The 23,371-nt window shown below is 61.1% G+C and overlaps 1 protein-coding gene across 7 annotated transcripts; it reads left to right on the forward strand.

The window, feature by feature from the left end:
• Positions 1 to 6,857: 6,857 nt before the first annotated feature.
• On the forward strand, positions 6,858 to 23,344 carry SSBP4 (single stranded DNA binding protein 4). 7 transcript variants are annotated; one of them, XM_022558483.2, is made up of 17 exons: positions 6,864 to 7,369; positions 15,469 to 15,541; positions 15,912 to 15,973; positions 16,087 to 16,145; positions 19,544 to 19,633; positions 20,368 to 20,427; positions 20,513 to 20,582; positions 20,742 to 20,809; positions 20,894 to 20,961; positions 21,291 to 21,336; positions 21,434 to 21,469; positions 21,570 to 21,624; positions 21,708 to 21,778; positions 21,857 to 21,935; positions 22,325 to 22,353; positions 22,500 to 22,723; positions 22,979 to 23,344. In XM_022558483.2, exons 2-16 carry the CDS (start codon positions 15,486 to 15,488, stop codon positions 22,707 to 22,709), a joined length of 1,059 nt encoding a protein of 352 aa, XP_022414191.2. In that variant the 5' UTR covers positions 6,864 to 7,369; positions 15,469 to 15,485; the 3' UTR covers positions 22,710 to 22,723; positions 22,979 to 23,344. The 7 variants fall into 7 exon arrangements, with proteins under 7 accessions (XP_089761424.1, XP_022414191.2, XP_022414186.2 ...); XM_022558478.2 differs by having other exon boundaries at positions 7,193 to 7,369; positions 16,061 to 16,145; XM_022558485.2 differs by having other exon boundaries at positions 7,193 to 7,369; positions 16,061 to 16,145; positions 22,500 to 22,607.
• The last annotated feature ends 27 nt before the right edge of the window (positions 23,345 to 23,371 follow it).

Raw genomic sequence — 23,371 nt, forward strand, 5'->3', positions numbered from 1 at the left:
TGTAATGGAAAGACCTTATCTGAGGTCACATGGCTTCGTTGGTTACAGTAACATTTTAGAAGCCAAAGAATGCCTTTAGGAGAGGGGTGGGCAAACAAAATGTGGCACCAGGGCAGCTGCGGTCAGCAAGCACCCTCCACCTGCCACACCGGCATTTCTTTGCTGAGGCTGCTCTGGTCACAGGATGCCACATTGTTGGCCCACACGGCTCTCCTGGGAGCTGCCCTGACCACAGACGGAAGGAGAGTTGATTAGAAACGCCTCGGCTTCCTCCTCCCTCCTCCCTCGGGTAGGACGTGTCAGAGGCACTTGCTCTTGGCGGGCTTCTTGAGGGCCCACTGGGAACCCAGCCTTGTGGAGCCTGCTCGTTGGCGCCCCCTGCAGGTCCCCGTCTCTCTTCTCACCCGGACCAGGGGGCCCCAAATTAAGATAGGTGGAGGAATATAAAGAAACATTATAAGCCGTCAGATTTTTAAAACATTTTAAGTAATTATAAATAGCAACAGCCAAGCACTGGCTATTAAGCGATGTCATCTTCACCATAGCTTCTTGAGGTAGGAACTGTCATTACCCCCCATTTCACAGACGGGGAAACTGAGCCACAGTGTGTTTGAGTAGCTTGCCCAAGGCTCTACAGCAACCGAGGGTGAGCCCTCAAACCGTGTGGTTAACCATTAGGCTACACTGTGCTCAGACAAGATTCATTTGTCTGCATCTACGTAGAAGCGTGTGCAGAGCCATTGCACGGCACACGATGACAATCTGCCGCTCCTGGATGCGCAGGTTTAGACTTGACTTCATGGTAGTGGCTGCCCGGGGGTGGCGGGGCTAAGAAGGTTATTTAGCTTATTTGCTAGGTTTTATTTAATTTATTTTTTACTTTTGGTAAGATTTCCGTCCTTCCAGAAATATTTACTGAGCACCTACCAGATGCAGCAAAACTCTCACCCTTAGAAAGGTGAATTGGGGGAGGGGTGGGAGGTTGGGGGAGATCCGACGAACCGTAAATTAGCAAATTTAAAGGAGGTTAGGAAATAATAGGGCTGGGGAGAGGAAAAGTTAAAAAGAATTTGGGGGATTTGGAGAGAAAGAGGGCGGTTTGCAGTTTTGAAGAGGGTTCGTCAAAGAAAACCTCTCGAGGGGGAAAAAAAAAAAGAAAACAGACAAAAAAGGAAAAACACATGTGCAGGTAAGAGCTCAAAATGAGAGCACTTTGGGGGGGACGGGAGAACTGGGTGATTTTTTCTGTATTTTTCTTCTTTTTTGCCATGAAATAATTCAGTAGATAAATATGTAAATATATATTTGGAAGCCTACTTGGGGGCATGGGCAAGGTCAACAGAGGTGTACCAGATTCCAAGCCTGAAACTTGGGGTCTCAAGAGCCACTCCAAAGGCGCGCTAAGGCGAGGCCCGCCGGGACCCTCCGGAGTTGTACTTGCGAATCTCTGCTGCCCTCGTGTGGCCAGACTCGGGATTGCAGGTTCTGGTGGCTTTGGCAGAGGCAGAGAATTGGTCCCTCCCACTTCTCTGACTCCCAAACTCCATCCCAACCAACACGGGGAGGATGGGGGGAGTTCAAGACGGTCTGTGTTGCTCTCAGGCTGAGACCCCTGAAGGAGGGTACTGGAGGCCTCAGACACCAGAACAGAGGGGACATTGGTAATTTTTAACTCATTCGGTCGGCAACAGGTATTTATTAAGCGCCTGTGTGCCAAGACTTGTAAGTGCTAGGGACACAGCACTGAACAAAATGATAGAATTCCCTGCCCTCACAGAACTCATGGGTTACTGGGGACACTGGCAATCAACGTGCAAAAATAAGATTTGCGGGAAAACCCAACAGGGCAATGTGATCCAGATGGTTGGAGGGCCTCTCTGGGGCCTGAAGGACAAAGAGAGGCGGGCTATGGGGAAGGGCTGGGGAAGGGTGTCCACGGCCGGGAGGACAGCCTGTGCAGAGGCTTTGGGGTGGGAATGAGCTGGGTGCAGACAACAGGATCATGGACAAAACTGACCAGTTTCTGGTCCTTAGTGAGCATCCACTCCCCAGTGCTGTTATTCAGCAGAGGAAGCCCCCCACCCAAAGGGAAGAAAAGACCCCTCCCCCTGTACCGCCCCGGGATCTTAGGACTTTAGTTTGCCATGGAAAATCCACCACAGGAAGAGAGGCGGAGCTCCAGAGAGAGGTGGTGAGGGAGGGGCGTTGCCAGAGCACCCCAAAGTGGGACCCGGTGCCTCCACTCTCGAATGTGCGTCCCCGGGTGAGTGGCTCCCCGGCTTTGAGCCTCAGATTTATCTGCAGAACTTTCTCTGTAGCTGCGATAGATTTCTCCCTCCCCCATTTCTCCCTTCCCTGCTCTTGAGGTTTCCACGAAATGCCTCCAATCTCCCAGTGTATCCCAGACCCAGACAGGGAGCTGGGGGCACTCCAGTGAGTGGGGTGCTGCCTCTGGGTCGCCCATGTATCTCCCTTCATGCTTCTCTGAGCCTCAGTTTCCCCATTCTGTAACATGGGGAGAAAAAAGTGCTGCCTCTCTCAGGAGGCTGCTGGGAGGATTTTAAGGGATGATCAGAGCTGGGCGTACCAATTCCTACTGATTAGTTTGACTCTGGAAAGTGCAGGGCGGAGGGGCGGAGTCTTGATTTGTGAGCTGTGGAGCCATGGAAGGTGCTGGAAGCCTGGCAGTGTACTGGCTCAGGCTGAGCTTCACGGAGGATGAACGGGGGAGTGAGCTGTAGGTTCGACTGAGGCTCCTCCACTCAATCCTCCTGTGTCCCTTCTCTCGCCTGAGTTCCTCAAGATCCTGAGAGCCTGGGGGCTGAGGTTCAAGGCCACACAGCCAGACCGACAGTGCCAGGGTTCAAACTCAGGTCCAGATCTTCCAAGCGGGGAGTTCTGCCTCCAAGTGATCAGCCTTGGGGTATAACCCCCATTTCGCAAACCTGAGACTACAAGGGTTTGCTGGCTGTCCAAAGAGTCCAGCCTGTCTTAATGACCCTCTGCCCTGTGTCCCTTCACAACCTCCTCCCCCACTACTTGCTCCTCCCACCAGGTCTAGGCTGGAACCCGCAGCCCAGCCTGCGCCGGTGCTCACCAGCTGCTGTGGCTTCTTCCCTCCCGGTGTTGTTTGGGTTTTAATTTTTGTGTTGCAGTTAGAAAATTACCCATAATTACAGCTTCTGAAAGGAAACGTCTCACGGCGCAGACCCTGCTCCCAGCTGTGGCCGCCTCCCACGCACGGCTGAGGAGGGGCTGCAGGGGTCTCCAGCCTGGATCCTGGCCCCTCCCCGAATCCCTCCCTTCCCCCGTCCCCCCTCCCCATTAATGGGCTGCTTCCACCTGCTGTGGAGAGGAAAAAACATCACCGGGAAAACCCAAACTAGCCTTCCCAACGACTCAAGCAACATATTCATGGACCTCTACCGCTGTGTCTGCAGGGAGAGCAGATCCAGAGGGAGGCGGAGGCTGCCAACAGATGACTTAGGCATTATTTTATCATAACAGTGACAAGTCCAACCAAGGCTAGTGCAGAACCAGTAATCTGGAGGAGATGGCCACGGAAGGCAAGGAGTTGGGGGAGGGAGAGATGGAGGAGGAGGAGAAGAAGGGGAGGAGGAGGGAGGAGAAGGGAAAAGAGGGAGAGGAGGAGAAAGAGAAGGGCGAGTGGGGGAGAAGAAGGAACAATGCGGCCAAAAGTCGAAGGAGGCCAGAACAGGCCAGGCCAAGAGCCAGAGAAAAGAGCGCTCCAGGAGGCAGGAACGGCCAGTGCAAAGGCCGAGAGGTGGGTCTGAAGAATGGAAGGGTTGGAAGGGAGTGAGGGGAGGGATGGCTCCTTCTGCAGGCAATCCCCCTAACCTACAAGCAGAGCCGACTTCGGACTCTCCCAGGCACCAACCCCGACGTTAAAGGGCTGGGGTTTGGGGGCGTCGGTGGTCCCAAGAGTCAGAGACCCAGCTCAGGGCTGCAGTCCCCGGCAGCCACACGGGGGCGACCGGGAGCCGGCAAAGGAGCTGCAGGTCTGGGGCCCAGCCTTAACCCTTAGCGCTCCTTGCTTACCGTCCCCCGCCCCCACACCGGCTCCTAAATCAATTCCCGGGCCTGTCAGGTCCTCCAGGGCCTCTTACCGGGTCAACCTCCCTGCCTCCTCCACGCCATCCCGATCTACCTGGCAGCCCCAAGGAGCTTCTTAAAATCCTGACGTAGATCCCGCCCCTCGCGGCTACACACCTTCCTATGGCTCCCTATTCCTTTTAAAACAAAGCCCAACCCGTCCCCACCAGGAATGGCCCGACCCGTTTCCTCCTTTCACCCCGCCCTCCTCGCTCGGCCTCCAACACTTTAATCGTGTGCCCACCTCAGGGCCTTTGCACTTGCCGTGACTACAATCTGAACATTCTTCTTCCAGATCTTTCGGATCCACCCCCTCCCCTTATTAAATATACATATATATATATATATGTTTTTGCAAGACGTGCGTTCTGGTTGGTTGTGCACGCGGCTCAGCTCCCCGGACGCCGCATGGGGGCTAGAGCTTGCTCTTCTCCGACTTTTCCGCCGGCGCCGAGGCAGTGTTTTGGAGATCCGTCCCTGTTGCCATGAGAACCGCGCTAGTCTCTCCCGCCGGCCGCGCTACCCCCTCCGCAGCTAGCCCCGCCACGGGCGCCTCCGCCTCCCAGCCTCCCTCCCTACGCCTTCCGCCCCTGCGGTCGCCCCGTCCTCTTCACCGGGGTCCCCTCCCTCTGCCCATCACGTGGAACTCCCTGAAATTATCCTACTGTTCGCCAGCTTTTGACTGTCCGCCTCTCCCATCAGACCCTCTGCTCCACAAGCAGTAGCAACGTGTCCCGACTGGGTCCACAGAGCCCGGCACACAGGAGGCACTCAATAAATATTTGTGGGGAGGATGAAGACTCACATCGACTCAAGGAACCGGAGCTCAGAGAGGGCCATGGACCCGCCCAGGGCACACAGAATTCTGGGGAGCAACAGAGCATTAGGAGATAAATGGGGGCGCCTGGGGTGGTGGTGGGAGCGTCCGTGGGAATCACAGCTGTCACCAGTACACTGTGTGGCTTGGGTGAGTCACACCCTCTCTGTGCCTGGCCGGGAGTAGTTGTTGGAGAGCGGTGATGGGAACAGGTATTACGATGAGGGTGTCCTTGACGCCCACGTTCACCGGTGGCCCCCGGGTCATTGGGCAGTCCCCATCTCGACGTCCGACTGAAGCTGGCCTGCCGCGCCCCCATTAGTGAGCAGCGCGGGCCCCTCCTCCGCGCCGGCCCGGGGCCCGGGAGGTCCGCGGGAGAGGAAGTTGGGGGAGGGGACGACCTGCTGGACAGGAAGTGGGAAGGGTTGGCGTGTCCCCCCCTCCCCCCTGGCCGTAGCCCCTCGGGATGGAGGCGGGGCTGGGGCCGGCCTGGCCCTTCCCTTCCTCTTCGCCTGTCTGGAACCGCAGCGGTTCAAGACTTCCCGCCCGGCAGAAGACCTGGGTGGGGAGGAGGCCGTTGGAGGCATAATGGGGGGTCGGCCGGCAGCGGGAGGGACGCTCCGATCATCACATAACACACGACACAGGAAATGTGAGTGCACAGCCACACCACACACGTCCCAGGGAGACAGCAATCCACCCATTCGGGGAGGCACGCACACTAGTGCACAAAACCTGACGCAGCGTCACTCGGCCCCGCACGGCCGCCGCGGACACATAACCACTGTCGCAGAGCCAGGGACAGTTGCCCAGACAGCGACTGGGTGCCTGCCAACCCCCCACGCACAACGACGCACACGTGCACTCACACAGGAACCGCGTGTTTACACACACACTTGTGGTCGTAAAAAGAAAGAAAAACAAAAAAACCTATGGCAAACGTTCACGGAAGCATCTAGACCTAGAGTCACAACTGGACCGCCTCCCGCCACCTAGCCCACGCACGTCCGGCGCACACTGCCCACAGGTACCTTGGCACACAGGCCTCCGCCCCCACCCCAGACACCCCTGCCCTGAGGGTGTCCTTGCCTCGGTGTCGGCCTCCACCTCTGCACACCTCCTGGGGGGAGAAGAAGGGCCCTAGGAGGGAGAATGGGGTGCCCACTGCCTGCACCCCTGACTCCTGCAAAGGTGCTATTAAAGTTGGAATATTTACAGCTGGCAGCACAGGCTGAGAGGCGGAGCCAGCGGGAATGACCCAGTCAGTCAAGTCACCCAGCACCTACAATTGACACGGAAGTGTGACTGTGGGGCAGTGCAGGGTAGCTCCCAGGGTGTGGCCTGGGTACCCCAGGAGCTTCTTGTCTGTGTGGTGTCTTTGTGCTGCATGTATCTGTGTTGTGTGACTGTGTGTTGCGTGTGACTGAGCCATCTGTGGTTCGGTGAGACCCCAGGTCCCTGTGTGGAGCCCTCGGGAGGCTGCGACGGTGTGCCCCAGGGTGACAGCAAGTAGCTGCGTGGGCTCTTTCCACAGCTGTTGGAAGCTATGGCACAGCGGTGCCGATGCTTGTCTCTGGGCGGCTGTGTGCGTATGTGAGCGTCGAGTGTGTTTCAATGTTCTGTAACAGCCACTATTTGAGCTGTATATACCTACGTGTATGACAGTGTATCCCTGGGCATACTGTGTGTGTGGCGGTTCCCACCCGTGCTGGGCGTGGGTAGCTCTGCGGGGCGATACACCCAGTATAACTGCCTGTAGCTTTACGGGGCTATCAGTAGTTGTTCCAGTAGCTATAGAGACTTCAGTGTGCAGTCCTGTGTCGGAGAATGTAGCCGCAACTAAGTGTGTGGCTGTGTTCTTGGGTGTACAATTTGGGTGTATCTGGAAAGTGTGTGTGTAGCCGTGATCAGCTGTGTCCCGCTGTGTGTCCCCGTGTGGCTGTCCCCAGTCGCACCGAGTATGTGTATCCCCGCGCCCCCTCCCCCCGCAGCGGGCACTGCGCGTGCGCGCCCGGCCCACGGTCTCGGCGGCGGGACCCACCCGCGCTCACGCCATCGCCCCTTTAAGAGCGGCGCCCGCGGGCGACGGGGAGGCGGCGGGCGGGGGCGCGCGCGGCGGGAGGAGGGGGCGCGCGCTTCCCGGAACAGCCCGCGCTGAGGGAAGAGAGGAAGAAAATAAAACCCGCGGCCGGAGCCAAAGCTGGAGCTGCCGCCGCCGCCGTCTCAGCCGTCTGGAGCTCCCCCGCGCGGACGATGCCCGCGATGCCCGCGCGGGGCTCGGGGCGGTGAGGCCCGGGGCGCGGGGTAGCTATGGCGACCGGGAGCGCGGCCCGCGGCGCCGCCTGACAGGTGTGGGGCCCCGGCGGCGGCACGGAGCAGCATGTACGCCAAGGGGGGCAAGGGCTCGGCCGTGCCCTCCGACAGCCAGGCACGAGAGAAGTGAGTCGGTGGTCCGGGACCGTGGTTACGGGGGCGGGGCTCGGTGGCCGCGCCGCTTCCGTGGCCCTAACGCCGGCGGGCACCGCGTGGGGCACGTGGGTGCGGGGCAGGAGCGAGATTTAAGGGGCGCGCGAGACCGGAGGGGCTGGAGGGTCGCGAGCTACTGGGGAGCTCGCTAGACCCAAGGGGCGTGAGGGGCTTAAGGGGTCGCGAGATTTGAGGGGACGCGCGAGATTCGAGAGGTCGTGAGAGTAGAAGGGACCCCGGAGACCCGAGGGGGGCGAGATTGCGGGGGCGCGCGAGATTCGAGCGGGACTAGAGGGTCGCGAGACCTTCCCGACGGTTAAGCCTTGGGTGTGGGAGGTTGCGAACGCGTGTGCGCGCGGAGTCGCCATTCGTGCCGCTTCCCCCATCCTCTGGGGAAGTTTCCCGGACAGGCGAGACTGGCCGCTCTGGGCGCCTCCCCCCTCCCCCGCTGCTTCCCGAAAGCTTGAGAGACGCGAGATGGGCTTGAGGGGCGCCGGCTCCACCCCTGAAAGGCCACCTGTCCAGCCGGGCCTGGGGCAGCTGGGTGGGGCCCTTGGGGAAGCTGCAGGATCACAGTCCTGCGGCCCCCACTTGTTCTGGGCATGGCGCTGGGCCGTGGGTAGCAGATGGTCTCAGGCTGGTAGAGGGGCAGGTTCCTAACTCCCAGACTCTGCAGTGAGGGGCGGAGGGCGCTCAGAGCTTCTTGGGGTGGGGAGGAAGCTGAGCTGTTGTGCTTGTCTCCTGGCCCTGCCACTTACCTGCCCTGTGGCTTTGGGTGAGGGAGCACTCCCTCTTAGGCTTATTTTCCTATCCTGAGAAATGCAGACATAATAACAGTGCTGTCTCTTAGGTTTGGGGAGTGTTTGAAAGGTGCTAGGACGTGTGACTGTCGCACAGCAAGGGCACCCAACAGTTTGCAATATTGTTAAAGTGCCAGGGAAAAGAGAAGGCTTCTGATGTCTGATGGCCAATGGCTGATTTGCAGGATCCTAGAAGTCAAGCCACCTAGGGCCGGAAACCAGCTGCTGGAGCAGTTAGGAGGCTGAGTTATTGGGGAGAGGTCCCATGATGACTCTCTTTGAGGGCCAGAGCGGGAGTGAGGACTTGAACGTCAGGGCAGTGAAAAGGAGCCCTGAATATGGGCTGTCTCCTGTCTTTTCTTCCTGGACTGACATTGGGACACCGCCTCTCCCCCCAACCCAAGGATGAGTGTCCATTCTCTACCCAGCCTCGGGGTCATTTTGGAGAAGAGATTCTTCTGGCCAGGAGATGCTAGACAGATGATTGCCCTTCCAGACCTCTCTTGTCTGCACAGTTACGAGGTTGGGGTCCATTTCCAAGCACCATTAAGCAGGAAGACTTTTTGAAACTGGCACCTGGCTCCTGCCCAGGTTGGAAGCAGGGGGGGGTGTAGCCACCCCACTCCTGGGGATCTTGGCACATCTCCAGCCATCCTTGTACCCTGGCTTCTGGGCTCTGGGGGCTACCACTCCCCCAGTGGGAATCGTTCACTTGTTCAGACATGTGCTGGGCTGGGTCTTGGGGTGTAGTGGTTGGGAAGCCAGGCCCTGGCCCTGAAGAAGCCCACATCCTAGCTAGGAGGCAAGTGAGTTACTCAGCAAGCCGATGGAAGGATCTGGAGCTATGCTCTGAGAAAAGCAAAATGGGAAAGTGGGCGGTAGTGAACTGTGAGGAGGTGTGTCAGGTGTGCAGAGACCTGGAGGAAGAGCTGATGGCTGAGGGCACAGCAAGTGCAAAGGCCCTAGGGCGAGGCCAGGCCAAAGAGCTGGGGCTGGTGCCCAGGGTGGGGATGTGCTGTGTGGGCCAGAGGGGCTTGTGTTCCAAAGTACACTCCAGCTCCTTTGTGGAGTGGGGCTTACTGGGGGTCGCGTGAGGGTAGAGGGCCAGGAGACCTGGGGGAGGCAGGCACAGTTATCTGGGAGAGAGCTAATGGTGGCAGCTTAGGGGGTGGCCGTGGAGATAAGCGAAGGGAGGAAATAGGTTTGAGCTGGGGTCATGGTGTTTGGAGTGCGTTTCAATCCCACTAGACAGTCCAGGAGAGATTTTGAGTCTTTGAACTGGGCCTCGGCTCTTGGCTAGGGGTAGAAGAAGGGGTTATCTGACTTCTTGGCCAGAGCCATCCTGCGCTCATCCATTTCTTGTCGAGAGGGTCCTGTGGCAGCGTTGGCTTGGAGGCGAGGTTCTGCCGCTAAAGAAAGTTTGGAAAACACCAGATGGTGGCATCCACTTCACTGACGGGGATGCCAGGCCCTGGAGAGGAAGGACCCTGCTGAAGACTCAGGTTCTGGGGCACAGGAGAGCTCTCAGATGCTTGGGACTGATACACTAGAGAGGCAGGCTGGTTGCTCTGAGCCTCAGTTTCCCCTCTGAAACATGGACAGCCGGCCTTGCAGGATTCTGACGAGGACTGGGGGAGAGGCTGCAGATAGAGCACCCCTCACAGGCATTCACCAATCACGCCACTTCCTGTCTCTGGGCCTTGGTTTCCTCCTCCGTGAAATGGGGTGAAGGGGGTTCCACTGCTCGACTCTCCAGGACTGTTTTTTCCTCCCTGATCTCACCCTCCTGACTCCTCCTGCCCTTCCTCTTTTTCCTTCTTGGGCCCCTGTCCTGAGCCCCCTCTGGCTCCCCATCTCAGCACTAGGTGTGGGCTAGCCTGTCCCAGAAATGGACTTAGTGCCTGCTTGGTGCACAGATGGTGGGTCCCTGCTCTTGGGGGCTCACAGCAAACCGTGGTGACTGCTGGGTCCAGGGAATACAAGGAAGGGATGGCAGGGTGGGCGAGAGGGAGGCTGGGGTCTGAGTGGGCTGCCTGCAGGAAGACACAGCCTCTCCTTGTGTAAATGATGAACACTCCAACCTACAGGGAAACCCCGAGATCACTTCCTACCCAGAACTAACTAGCGCTTGCATTCGGTCACTGGTTTCAGGTCTCTTTAAATAAGATGAAGGTGACAGGGACAGTTGAAGGCCCCTGTGTCCCCTTTGCATCCCTTCCCCCTTCCAGCCCCAGAGGCTTTGCTGTCCTAAGTTGAGGGGAGAGATCTAAATGTTTGCATCGTGTGTGTACATCCTTGAACACTTTAAGTGCTGCCACGTGGGTTGAGAATAGTTCCGTAAGTGATGGTCACTGTCAGTGTCACTGGGCGTCTTGTGTTTTTCTCCCAGGATTAGTTTTGTTTTTGTTTTTTTTTAAGATTTATTTAGTACTTATTTATTTTTGACTGCGTCAGGTCTTAGTTGTGGCACACGGGATCTTCGTTGAGGCATGCAGATTATTTTGTTGTGGCACGCGGGCTTCTCTTTAGTTGTGGCAGCGGGTTTTCTCTCTGTAATTGTGGCGCGTGGGCTCCAGGGCGTGTGGGCTCTGTAGGCTGCAGCACGCGGGCTCTCGTTGAGGCGCGTGAGCTCAGTAGTTGTGGCACACGTGCCTAGTTGCCCAGCAGCATGTGGGATCTTAGTTCCCTGACCAAGGACGGAACCCGCGTCCCCTGCATTGGAAGGCGTATTCTCTATCACTGGACCACCAGGAAAGTCCCCAGGGTTAGTTCTGATATGGGCACATCACCTCAGGTAGTTTGTTCATTATCCCAGCAGGCAAGGGGCTCACCATGTGTCTGTCCCATCCCTAGCTGGGCTTCCAGGTGCCCATGCCCGTGGGCATCCTTGTTGGAGGGGGGTGCATGGGTAAGAGGTTCTTGAAAAGGAGCCCCCAAACTGAGTCCTGGAGGCTGAGCAGAGCCCGTGGACACAGGGGAGCTTTCTGGGAAGGTCTTGAGGCAGTATCTGGGGGGCAAATGCTGGGATGGAATTTGTTAGTGGGGGCGGTTACTTTGGCTGCTGGGTAGGAGAAAGGCTGTAAGGGGCAAATGTGGAGGCTGCCAGGAGGCCGGTGAGGAGGGTGGCCACCACCCTGGCTCTTAAGAGCTGAAGGCCTGGCCATGAGGGTGGCAGAGGGGAGGGAGGAAATGTGTAGGCTGGAGAGTCCCTTAGGGGCATCGGTGGGACCTGGTGATGGATTAGATGGGGGTGAGGGAGTGACACAAGGCCTTGAGTAGAGAGGGCTTCTCCCAGCCCCCAGCAGTATGTGCCTCCAGGGGCTTTAAAGGGGAGGGGGAGCCTGGCAGGGAGCACCTCTTACCTTAATTCTTGGTTATTATGGTAATTCTTGATGATGAAGGTAGTACTGCTGTGTTTTAGTCCAGGAGGCTCCAGTACCCCATTCTGTCACCACTTCCGTGTGCAAGCTGCAGCTTCTCCCCATGAGCACTCCAGGTCTGGGCACCCTGTATCCTCCAGGTCACCGTTCCTTCTGGAGCGAGGGCCCCCGGTGCACCCCACACTCCCTCCCATCTCCTGCCCTCTTGCATCGGGAGCCCCTCTGATGGGTGGGCTCTTCATTCTGCAGGTCATTTGCTGACCAGGGCTGGGGTGGGGCCAGGATTTGGATCCAGAGCCCAGGCCCTTTCCCACAACCCATCTCAGGGCCTAGACAGTGACCTGCAAGCCATAAGCCCTCCCTGAGTGGTGGGCCCTGGAGGTCCTGAAACAACCTGACCAGATGTCCAGGCTTCAAAAGTTTTCAATGAAAACAAAGAAAGCTGCTCACAGTTCTCTGAGACTTGATCTTGATAAAAATTAAAGTACCAGCATATAAGAGAAATCAAGCAAAACTGAAAACCTTCTCTGGCTTCTCTTTGCTCTTGGGATAAAACCCCAAATTCTTAACATCAGAATAGTAAGTGCTGACCTTCATAAGTGCCTACTGGACATCCCGGGAGCGAGGGGGTTCAGGGTTGGTTGGTTCATTCATTGGGGTGTCTGGGGGCCCAGGATGCCCAGCGCTGTGTAAGCTCAGGAGTGAGACGAGGTCCCCGCCCTCCCAAAGCTATATCCAGTGGGGGCTGCAGGCAGTAAGCAGAGGGCCTTGTGTCAAATGGAGATAAATATGATGGGGGGCAGGTGGAGAATGGAGCAGGGCTGCCGTTAGAAGTGATAGGGAAGCCTCTGCCCCGTGACTTTGGAGCCATGAGGGTCTCTAGCAGAAGCGTCTCAGGCAGGGAAATGGCCTGTGCAAAGGCCCTGGGGTGGAGAGGTAGAGAGTGGCCAACGTGTATGGGAGGCACTGAAGGGTCTGAGTGAGGAGTGCTGGTGGGGAGGGGAGGAAGCAGCTCCTAGAGGGGCCCTGTTGAAATCCAGGTAAGTGATAGTGGTGGCCTGGACCAAGTGTGTGCTGAGGAAGGCAGGGAGAAGGCTCAGAATCAGGAGAGAGAGTGCTTTTTCCTTAAGTTTTTCCCCTAAATTCAGTAAATGTAGTGACCTCTGGGGGACAGCTAGGTGGATCTTCACACTTGCGCCACACCTATGTGAGTCAAGACCACCCAGGTCAGGGAACAGGAGGGGAAGGAGAGGAAGAAGCTGGGGTGGGGCTGGGCCTTTAAGATGTCAAGTGGACAGCAGACCCTGAGTTCACGGGGGAGGCCAGGCTGGAGGAACCCTGTGGGCAGCTGCACCACGTCAGTCATCAACATCAAAGCAGGAGGGGAGGCCACCCAGGGAGAAGAGAGGAGAGCTGGGGCAGGGCCGGAGGAGGGAGGAGAGCAGGCAGTGGTGGGCTCCGGGACCTGCATCCTGGGTCCGATGCCACCCCTGGCCAGTGGAGGGTGAGAGGTGATGGAGAGGGACCCGATGGGCTGGCAGCATAGAGCCCTTGGTGGCCTTAGTGGGAGCCAACATGTTCTTCAGGAGGCTCCCTGAACCCTGAGGAGAGGCTTCTGCTCTTGGTGGAGGTGGGGCCAGACTGCAGCCCCCCATGTGCTCCCCCTGCCCTGCTGCGCTTCCCTTCTGGGCAGCCTACCTGGATCCCCCCTCTCTGTCTTGCTCCCTGTCTCTGGGTACCTCATTCCCTGCACCGTTCCCCAAGGTGGCAGGGGGCCAGCTGGATCTCTTCAAACCTCTCTATTTGCCTGGAGGGTCGGTTGGTGAGCAGGCTGGGGCTGCTCAGGTCTCCTCCGGCCCCATTGACTTTTCATGTTCATTTCTTCACTGATGGACTCAGGCCTGGTAGATGCAGTCCACTCGTGAAGGCTCAGGAAACCTCTAGAAAGGGAGTGGGGGGTCCCAGGAGTGAGTTGGACAGGTAAGCCTGGAGGCTGGGGGGTGAGGAAGACCACTGGGCTGGAGAAGGGTGGATGCTGCCGCGGTGCGATGTTGCAACCTGGGGGCGCCCGGGCTGGAGGCGCTGCTGAGAGGGGTGTGATGATGAGGCAGGAACCTTGGCCAGTCTTGGGGGAGACCCATGCTCAGAACTATGTGAGCCCCACAAATCCTACCCCTCTGTGACCTGTTTCTGTCCCTCCGGTGGCTGTCACAGCTCGCGTGGTGTAATGTGAGCTCTGGACATACCTTGCCCTGGTTCAGCTGCCCACCCGGACTCCCTAATGTCCCCCCTTGTACTCCTGTAGCACACACTACCTTCCACCCCACCAGATGACTTACCTCCTCCTTTGTATTTTTGCTCCTCCGTCTCTCCCCGTGAGCAGGTAGCCTCCAGGGAGACAGGGGTCTGTTGTGTTCACTGCTCAAGGAGGTGAATGTTTGTTGAATGAATGACTGAAAGGACGGATGGATGGATGAAGGAAGGAAAAGAGGGTCCAGGGCAAGGGCAGAAGCCTTGGGGTGGGGCCTGGGACAGAAGGGCTAGAACTGCCTTGGTGAGGTCTGAGCTGGAACTGGGGGTGGGGGTGCTCTGCAGAGGGGGCTGGGATGTGAGGATTGAGCAGCCTGGCTGGGAAGGGTGAGAGAAAGCAGGAGCATGAGTCAAAGCAAGGTTATTTCAGGATGGGGCCATCAGCCAGGGGAGGGAGGCCAGCTGAGCGGGGAGGCATCTGGAAGGGCCTACAGCTTTCACCGGAGCAGCCTCAGGCTGGCCCTTGGGGAGCCCCCGGTCTCAGATCCAGACTCCCCTCGGTCCACCTGGGGCCTGGCTGGGTAGTAGGAAGACCCTGGAGGTGCCCGGAGGGGCCGGTACTGGTAGAGTGGGGGCTGGGGAATGGGTGACCCTAGCGGGTGGGGAATTGTCCCTCTGCTGGAGGGTGTGGAAGACAGATTGGGGTGTGGTGGAGGCCAAGGATGGAAAGGCCTGGAAGGCAATGTGGATGGTCCGGCCTCCCTGTGTGGGCCAATGGATGGTGTTGCTGGTTGGAGCGTGGCCTGTGCTCTTGGGGTGGGCAGTGGCCGAGTTGGTGTGTCCAGGGGTACTGGGCACTGTGGGCATTTGGACAGGGCGGTGCCGTGGCAGCTGAGTGGCACTGCTGGCCCTACCTCCCATTTCCCCAGACTCCCCCTTGGGGGGCTGGTATGGATATGTCATAGCCACCACTGGTGGATGGGAACTGATCCTGAGGAAAAGGATGGGGTCTAGGGAAACCTGGAGGAGGAAGACCTCGGGTCAGAGAGCCCCTTTTCTTCCTTGGCAGGTGAGGCTGGGAGTGAGTTAGGCGCTGGGCCCTGGCCACATGGCCCAGGGTGCCTGCTGGGAGACCCCACCCAGAGCACAAACTAGAGTGAAGCCCAGGAGCCATTTCTCCAAGGAGAGGAACTCCCTGGGGCCAAGGCTGCTATAAGGTCTCAGCATTGGCAGGATGGGGCCAGGACTTGGTCCATCAGGGGGGTGTTGAACTGAGCAGAATTTGGCCTGGAGGTGGGGGGCTGGGGACTGCTAGGAGTGCTGCCTAGAGGAGGGGCCTGCAGGCTGTGTGTTGATGGATGTGTAGGAGTTGGCCAGGCTGAGCAACTGGTGAGGAGGCCATCTCTTCTGAGGGGTGGGGGAGGTGGGGCGAGGGGGAGACCAGCAGAGGGAAGTGAGTGAGGCTGGTAGTAGGTGGTAGGTACAATGAGGGGCTCACTGTGGGCCCCTGCCCTTCTCCACCTTCCCACCAGAGGGCAGGTGCCGCACCTTAAAACCCCTCCCAGGGACCCTCGGGGCAGAGCTTTGGGTCTGCCTGGACCTCCTGAGAGCCTGAGCCGGCCCCCACCCCTCCCGCCTGCAGGTTGGCGCTGTACGTGTATGAGTACCTGCTGCACGTTGGTGCCCAGAAGTCAGCCCAGACCTTTCTGTCCGAGGTAAGCTGGCCTGGCCAGGCAGGGCCCCCACAGCCAGCCCCTTCCTTGGCACCCACATCCTGGGATCCTCCCTAACCCATTTTTATCAGGTCTCCGTGGTGGGGTTGGGTTGTGCCCTGGGAACTGAGGGCTGCGGAGCGGCGGGGCTGGCATCCCGGTATCTGCCCATCCATCTGAGGATCTGCCTCCCGCTCCTCTGTCCCTGTCCTCACCAAGCTGTCCCCCTCCTGGCTCCCTTGCTCTGATCTGCTGGTTTCCTGCCCCGGTGTTTCCTGGGCCCCGGGCTTGGGTTGGGGCTGCCTCTTGGGAGGGGAAGGGGTCAGACAGGGCCAGGCCGTTAGCCCTCACCTTCCTTCCCTCTCCCCTGCAGATCCGATGGGAGAAGAACATTACGCTGGGGGAGCCCCCGGGCTTCCTGCATTCCTGGTGGTGGTGCGCGCAAGGCTGGTGTGGGTGGGACATGGGGGGGGGGCTGGGGGGGGGCGTGGGGAAACCATCGTCCCCCCCTGCCGCCCACAGCGTGTTCTGGGACTTGTACTGTGCAGCGCCCGACCGCAGAGAGGCATGCGAGCACTCGAGTGAAGCCAAGGCCTTCCAGGACTACGTGAGTCCCCGCCCCAGGGGCTGGGACCAGGGCTCACGGGTGTGGGCAGGGTCCTGTGGCCTTGGGGGGCTGCATGGCCGGAAGCTGGCTCAGGTGGGCTAGTGGGCCAGGCTGGGGGGTTTGACCCGAGATCATGGCTTCTGTGGGGTTCCTCTGCCCCCCACTGCACCCAACTCCTGACGGTCCCCATGAGCCCCACACCCTCCGGAGGCCAGCCCCTCCTTTGCTCCCCCTCACGTGAACCCCATGTGGAACCAGGTAGACAGTGCCACAGCTCCTGCCTCCCTAGCTCCGTGTATGTGGGGCCGGACAGGTGGCCACCACTGCTTGTCCCCTCCCACCCCAGCCTTTCCAAGCCTTCTGGGGTGGGGGCCCAGGCAGGGGTGCTGGGGGACGGCTAACTGCCTGTGCACCCTGGAGCAGGAGAGGCCGAGCACTTGGCAGATCTCCCAACCTTGCTCTGCGACTGGGGCTGCTGACTTCACGTCTTTGGCCTCAGTTTCATACAAGTTGAGTGGGAGTCAGAGGCCTGTCCCGAGAGGTGGGTGGGTAACGTGAGGGGGCGGGCGGCACCTTGTTGTCATGGGGAGATGGTAGCCCCCTGCCTTTAACTTCTTCACCCTGGCCTGTGGGGATTGGCCACCTGGCCCCTGAGAGAGGTTCCCCCTGCCCTCCCCCCTCCCTTGCAACCACTCTTCCTGCAGTGGGCGCCTTCATATCCTGAGCCCTCTGCTCTGCTGTGCCCCTCAGGGCCTGGCTGTTCCCCGCCTTCTGCGGTTAGTCTGGGTCCCACACCACGCACGGCCTCGCCAACAGAGAGGCCCCCCTGTGGAGGCGTGCAGACCTCTGCAGGGCCAGGGTGCAGCCCGAGAAGGCTGGGGTTCACCATATCCCTGAAGACGCCCCATGCACGCTGTATGCGCATTTATGGGAGCCGAGGTCGCTGCTGTTCACCCCCATCAGGTCCCACTATTCATGTGGTCCCGCCAGAACTGGGGTAACAAGTGTGTGTAGCTGTGTGCGTGCGTGACTCCGCGTGGGCCCAGCTCTCTCTCCCCAATGTAGCCCCCAGCTCCTCCCTTTGCCTCTCCTGGGCCCCTTGAGCTCTGTTTCCCCTCCCGGGCTGCGCAGCCCTCCCCTCTCCGCGCCTGCCTTCGTCCCCGCCCCGAGCCTGGCGCCTCCGGGGAGGGGAGAGCGCGGTCTCCCAGCGGAATGAGCGCGCTTCCTGGGGCGCGCTGCTGGTTACCATGGCAGCAGGGCGCGTCAGGGGAGGGGGGTGGCGCCCCGTCCCTGGGGTGACAGGGTCCCTGTGTCAGCAGACTGAAGCCAGCTACACGTTCTGCCCCACCTCCGCACTTACTGGAGGTGCGGTGAAAGGGCGTCCTGCCGCCTCTCCCTCGCAGTCGGGGCTCCCTCCTCCGCCCTCCGCCCCCTGAGGGGGCTCAGTCAGAGCCTCCCGGCTGGGGGCCAACCTCGGCGTCTCCAGGAAACGCGAGCGCGCCCAGCCTGTTGTTATGGCAACGCAGGCCAGGCTGGCGCCTCTGGGGGTGGTTGATTGACTTGGGGGGTCCAGCTCAGGTCACCCGACCGGGAGGGTGGGCCCTACCCCCCACCCCCCAACCCTGGATTAACCCTTCAAGGCCTAGAGTTGGGGAGCCCCATCTTCTCCCCGCCCCCACACCTCACGGTCTGGAGCGGCAGCCATCCGCACCACCACCCTCCCCAACCAGGAAATGCTCTGGCGCCTGCTGCGGCTCAAAAGGGGGGCTGCGCTCCTGCCCTCCGTAAGGGTTGGGGAGGGGTGGACAGACCCAGGGCTCAGAGCTGTTTCCCTCCAGCCACTGAGGCCGGCGCCAGCGAGAGTAGCTGCTCTAAGCCATCGTGTTGTGTTTGTGGGAGAGGGTGAGGTGGAGGGCAGGGGTGACCCAGCATTTTGGAGAGGGGCTTAGAGCTTCGTCCCCCTCCACCCCCGGGGTCACTTGGGTTTTCAAAGATTTGTGCTGGGCCCTGCGAGTGCTCGCACTGGTACCCTCCCAACTTGGGCCTGGGTAGAAATCCATTAGAGGCTGACCTTTGAGAAGGAGCAAGAAGGGGGCAGGTGTCAGTCCACAAAGGGAAGGGTGTGACTCCAGGGGCCCTGCTCCGACCCAGACGAGGGGCCCCTTTCCCCACTTCTGTAGGGCAGGATGCACTGTGTGACCATGGGCTAAGTGCTTAACTCTTCGGAACCCAAGTGGCTGCAGTTCCACAAATTCCTGAGTGCCCCTGTGTGCTGGCTTGTGCCAGCTGCAGGGACAGCAGTGACCCAGACAGATCGGCCTCTTCCTTTTGGGGCCTGGAGGCAGAGGGGGAGGGCAGATGGTACAGCCACAAGAGCCAAGGGGCCTTAAGAGAAGTGCTGTACACTCAGTGCCTGCAGCGTCTTCCCCCTTCCCTCTCCTTTCGATGTGTCTCCCCTGCCCTAAAGACTAGGCCTCTATCTCCCCCTTTCCCCCTGCTCTGTGGGCCCCAAAGGCAGACAAGCCTGGGACTTGGAACCGACCAGAGGAAGTGGCCTGTCAGCCTGTCCCCCTGCCAACTCTGGGCCTGCCACCAGCATCTCCACCCTTGGCAGACATGGGAACTCCCCTCTCATGCACCCGGTCTTCTCCCCTCCTCCATCTGAAGAGAGGTTGGGGGCCTGGAGACCCCACTGCAGTGCTCTGCTCTTCCTTCCCCTCCTTCCTGGAGGAGGAGGAGGGGGAATGGTCTGTACAGTAGCTCCAAGGAGGAGCCCTCTGGGAGGGAGGTTCATCTTGAAGCTGTCTATTGATTTTTTTGTATGTTGATTTGAGGTGTCTTGGGGGCCCAGCTAAGCTGCATTGCCAGGCAGGAGGAATCAGGGCTGGTTGGCTTGGGCTGGGAGTGGGGGACTGTGCCCCCACCCATCTGAAGTTAGATTCAGACCAAAACAACAAGCCTGTGCTAGAAGGATGTGGCACGCACTGGAGTCCTGGGTGGATGGCATTTTCAGACCCCCGGAATCCTCATGGTGGGGACATAGGGGGCTGAGGTCCCTGATCACCTGAGCTGTGGGCTCAGCCAGGCTGGGCCCTGATCACCTCCAGGGTCACGGGTTCACCAAGGAGGCAGAGCCCTTGCCGAGGGCCACCCAGCACATCTGGTTGCTGAGCCAGGGTGGGGACAGGGGCCGCAGCTCTTCCCTCACCTAGAGCCGCCTCCTCCCTCCCCCTCCCCCTCCCCCTCCCCCGCCCCCACCCCCCGCAAATTCTCCCGTGCCTGAGTAGTTGGATGGCTTGGGTTCCTTGTTCCGTGGGGCCAGCTGCTTGAGGAGAGAAGGAAACACTTGGACAGGAAGTGACCTGACTTGGCTCTTGCCATCTCCCCCACCCCTGCAGAGCGCTGCAGCGGCCCCCAGCCCGGTGATGGGGAGCATGGCTCCCAATGATGCAATGGCATCAGGCCCCATGGCACCCGGCTTCTTCCAGGTATAGCTGGGGCTGGGGCTCCCTGTCTCCCGACCCTGGGTGGGCTTGTGTGGGAGGGTGACAGGCAGGGGCAATGGCGGGGTGGGTATGCCGCTGCGGGCCTCGATAGTGCTGGTGAGGGAGGGGCCATCTGGCCTGGGCCCCGCTGCGGGAGGGGGCGGGGTCTCTGCACTAGGCCTGCGCCTGTGTGTGTCGGGGCGCCTGGGGCCGCACAGCTTGGCTCGCCGAACCACGGGTCCTGCCCATGACCTCCCCCTTTGGGTCCACCCCACCCCCGCCACGTCCCGCAGATGGGGCTAGTTGGCCCACTCTCCTGCCTCCACGGTGTCCCCTCCCCTCCCTGGCCAGGCTCAGCAGAGCCACAGGAAACCGTGGAACTTCGGGTGACCTCGCTCCTCCCAACCTCGCTCCTCCCAACCCACCTGGTTCTGTCCTCCTAGGGCCCCCCCGGCTCCCAGCCTCCCCCCCACAACCCCAACGCCCCCATGATGGGGCCTCAGGTTCCGGTAAGGATCTGTGGTGCCCCGCCCCCTCGAGCACGCACACCCCTCCCCCTGGCTCTTGGGCCCGTCCCACTGCGCTCCCACGCCCCCGGCGCGGCTGGCTGAGGTCTGCCGGCTGGTCTTGGAGGAGGGGGAGTATCCAGGCTGGGGGCCCGGGTGCGGCAGGAAGCGGGTAGCTTTGGGGGCTGAGTAGGTGGGGGGAGGTGCTGATCCCCGGCCCACCTCTTCCAGCCCTTCATGTCACCGCGGTTCCCAGGGGGCCCTCGGCCCACCCTGCGGATGCCGAGTCAGGTGAGAGACGGATGAGGGGAGGGGGGTCAGGAATTGGGCCGGGGTGGGGGCACCCACACTCAGTGCTGCCACTCCCCCTCCGCAGCCTCCCGTGGGCCTACCCGGTTCCCAGCCCCTCCTCCCTGGCGCCATGGACCCCTCCCCACGTGCTCAGGGTGAGTAGGGAAGCTCCCGCTGCTGTCCCCCGCCTCTCGTAAGGATCCCAGAGCCAGTTCCCCGCCGCCCACCGTGCAGGAACACCCCCAACCACCAGCACAGCGCCTGTCCATACCGGGGAACGGCCGCGGCCTGAGCCCTCTTCCTTCTGCCCCCAGGTCATTCGAGCATGGGCCCGATGCAGAGGGTGACGCCTCCACGGGGCATGACCAGCGTTGGGCCCCAGGTAAGGGCTGGGCCCAGGCGACAGGGCAGCTTCAGGGGCTGCCCTCTCTCGGCTTGCCCTCTCACGGCCCCTTTACCTTCACAGAGCTACGGAAGTGGCATGCGGCCCCCACCCAACTCTCTTGCTGGCCCGGGTTTGCCCACCATGAACATGTAAGGCCCTCAGGAACCCCCGGGAGTGTGCCCATGCGGGTCACCACCCAGCTTCATGGGCTGGGTGTGCTGGGGCAGACCCCGAAGCCGCACAACAGCCCCGATACTGTTTACGCCACTGCTGGGTGGGGAAACTCAGGCTCAAAGACCAGTGAGTGATGGATGGGGTTGGGATTTGAAGGCTGGCCTGGCATCTGTGCTTGGTTATTTCTCGGCCAACATCTGCTGCTCTGAGGGCACGTGGGGCAGGCTGGGGGTGTCAGGGAGTGTGTGCTGGGGGGCTGTGTACTGCCTGGCTTAGACCCAGGGTCCACCACTGTCTGTTCTAGGGGACCCGGAGTGCGTGGCCCATGGGCCAGCCCCAGTGGCAACTCGGTGAGTGTCGGGATGGCGTTGGTGTGTGTGGGGGGGGGATTAGGAGTGTGCGAGTTGGTAGAGTGGGCGGACTGCTCACAGTTGCCCATCTCCCCAGATCCCCTACTCCTCCTCCTCCCCTGGCAGCTACACGGTGAGTGATGCCGAAGCTGGGACACCCGACCTGGGGGCAGCGGTTGTGGGGTGGCAGTTGGAGGGCTTGTCTCACCTTCTGTGTCTCCCTCTGTATGCAGGGACCCCCAGGAGGAGGTGGGCCCCCTGGAACACCCATCATGCCCAGCCCTGGAGGTACTACAGCTTGGGCGGGGCATAGGGAGGGGTGTGTTTGGGTGAGGCCCTCTCACACCCCACCCCCTCACGTGCTGCCTCAGACTCCACCAACTCCAGCGAGAACATGTACACCATCATGAACCCCATCGGGCCAGGCGCCGGCAGGGCTAATGTGAGCTGGGGCTTGCGGGGGTCGGGGTGGGGGCGGAGAGGTGGTGGCCCGAGGCCCAAGCTTCTCCTCTGCCTGCAGTTCCCGCTTGGCCCTGGTCCGGAGGCCCCCATGGCCGCCATGAGTGCGATGGAGCCTCACCATGTAAACGGATCCCTGGGTGAGTGGGCGGAGTCCCGGGACACACGGACACCCACACACGCGCCCCCGCCCAGCTGCTTCGCGAGCCTCGTGCGCCCCCTGGCGGCCCCCTTCAGCCCCTCCGCCTCTGTGCTTAGCCGGCGTTGGGGGCGCGCCCCGAGCTTCTCTGGGCTCAGTGACTGGGGCTGGCAGCGCTGCGGGGAGGGTCCAGTAACTAAACCGGGAGGACGCCCGGCCGCCGGCACTGGCCCACCACCCCAGATCTGGGCCCTCCGCCTGGGACCCCCGGCGGTGCCCCAGTGGCCTGGGCCGAGGGAGGGGGCGCGGCCGCCGGGGAAGTTCGGGAAGGGGTCGGTGGAGCCGGCTTGGCGCGTCTGAGCCGCGTCACCGCCGTCTGTCGGTCCACAGGCTCGGGCGATCTGGACGGGTTGCCGAAGGTGAGGGGGCCGCGCTCCGGCGGGGGGCGGGGGGCGGGGCTGCGGGGTCGGCCCGCGTGGAGAGGCCTAGTCCTGGTTGGGCCGCGCGGCGGTTGGGGCCTGGCCCGCGGGGCGGGGTGTTCCGCTCTGACCGCGGCCGCCCCCAGAGCTCCCCCGGCGCCGTGGCCGGCCTGAGCAACACCCCGGGCACCCCGCGGGACGACGGCGAGATGGCGGCCGCCGGGACCTTCCTGCACCCGTTCCCGAGCGAAAGCGTAAGCGACTGCGTCGACTCCCCCCCCGCGGCGGCGTCGGGCCGGAGGGGCCTGGCGGGCAGACCCCGGCGGGGCGGCCGGGGGGCCAGAGCAAGACCGTGACCGCGGCGGGCCAGGTGGGGGGGCGGCCGCGGCACCCTTCCCTTCCTCCCGCCTTCCCCCTCCCCAGGCCCGCCCTATCGCCCCGCCCCGCCCACATCCCACCCCAACCCTGGGACCCGCGGCCCAGGGCGGCCTCCCCACGCATCAACACCTGGTCCCTTTCCATCCCACGTCCACCCCGCCCTGTTCCCCCTTTCCCCCGGGGGCGGGTCCCAGCCTAGGCCGGAACTGAGCCGGCCCCCGCGCGCCACCCCCTCGTCTTTCCGCAGTACTCCCCCGGGATGACCATGAGCGTGTGATGGGGCCGCAGCCCCTTGCCCACTGCCGACCTCGGCTTCTGCCCAGCGCCCCTGCCCGGGGCCAAGGTCCAGGGGCTCGGGTGGTCTGCAGGGTGAGGGTCTGAGGTCACACCGCGGGCAACTGGACTCCCGGTCAAGGCTTGGATGGCTGGGAGACCCCGCGCGAAGGACTCATTCATTTTATAAAAAACGCAAGGACCTCAGAGACGTTCTTTCCTGTATGGGCCCTTCCCGCCATTTCTGTTTTGTCCAGGGGGCTCCTTGGGGGATTTCCTTTCCCCTGGAGAGCAGGGGTGGGCCCCAACAATAAACATAACTCGATTTTGGTTTTTGGCATCTGTTCTCGGGTTTCTTCACTTTGGC

The sequence above is a fragment of the Delphinapterus leucas genome, unplaced genomic scaffold, assembly GCF_059928025.1.
Source record: "Delphinapterus leucas isolate spDelLeu-1000000601 "Yukka" unplaced genomic scaffold, BTC_Dleu_Yukka2 spDelLeu_asBTCV2_sq25, whole genome shotgun sequence".
Taxonomy (NCBI): Eukaryota; Metazoa; Chordata; class Mammalia; order Artiodactyla; family Monodontidae; genus Delphinapterus; species Delphinapterus leucas.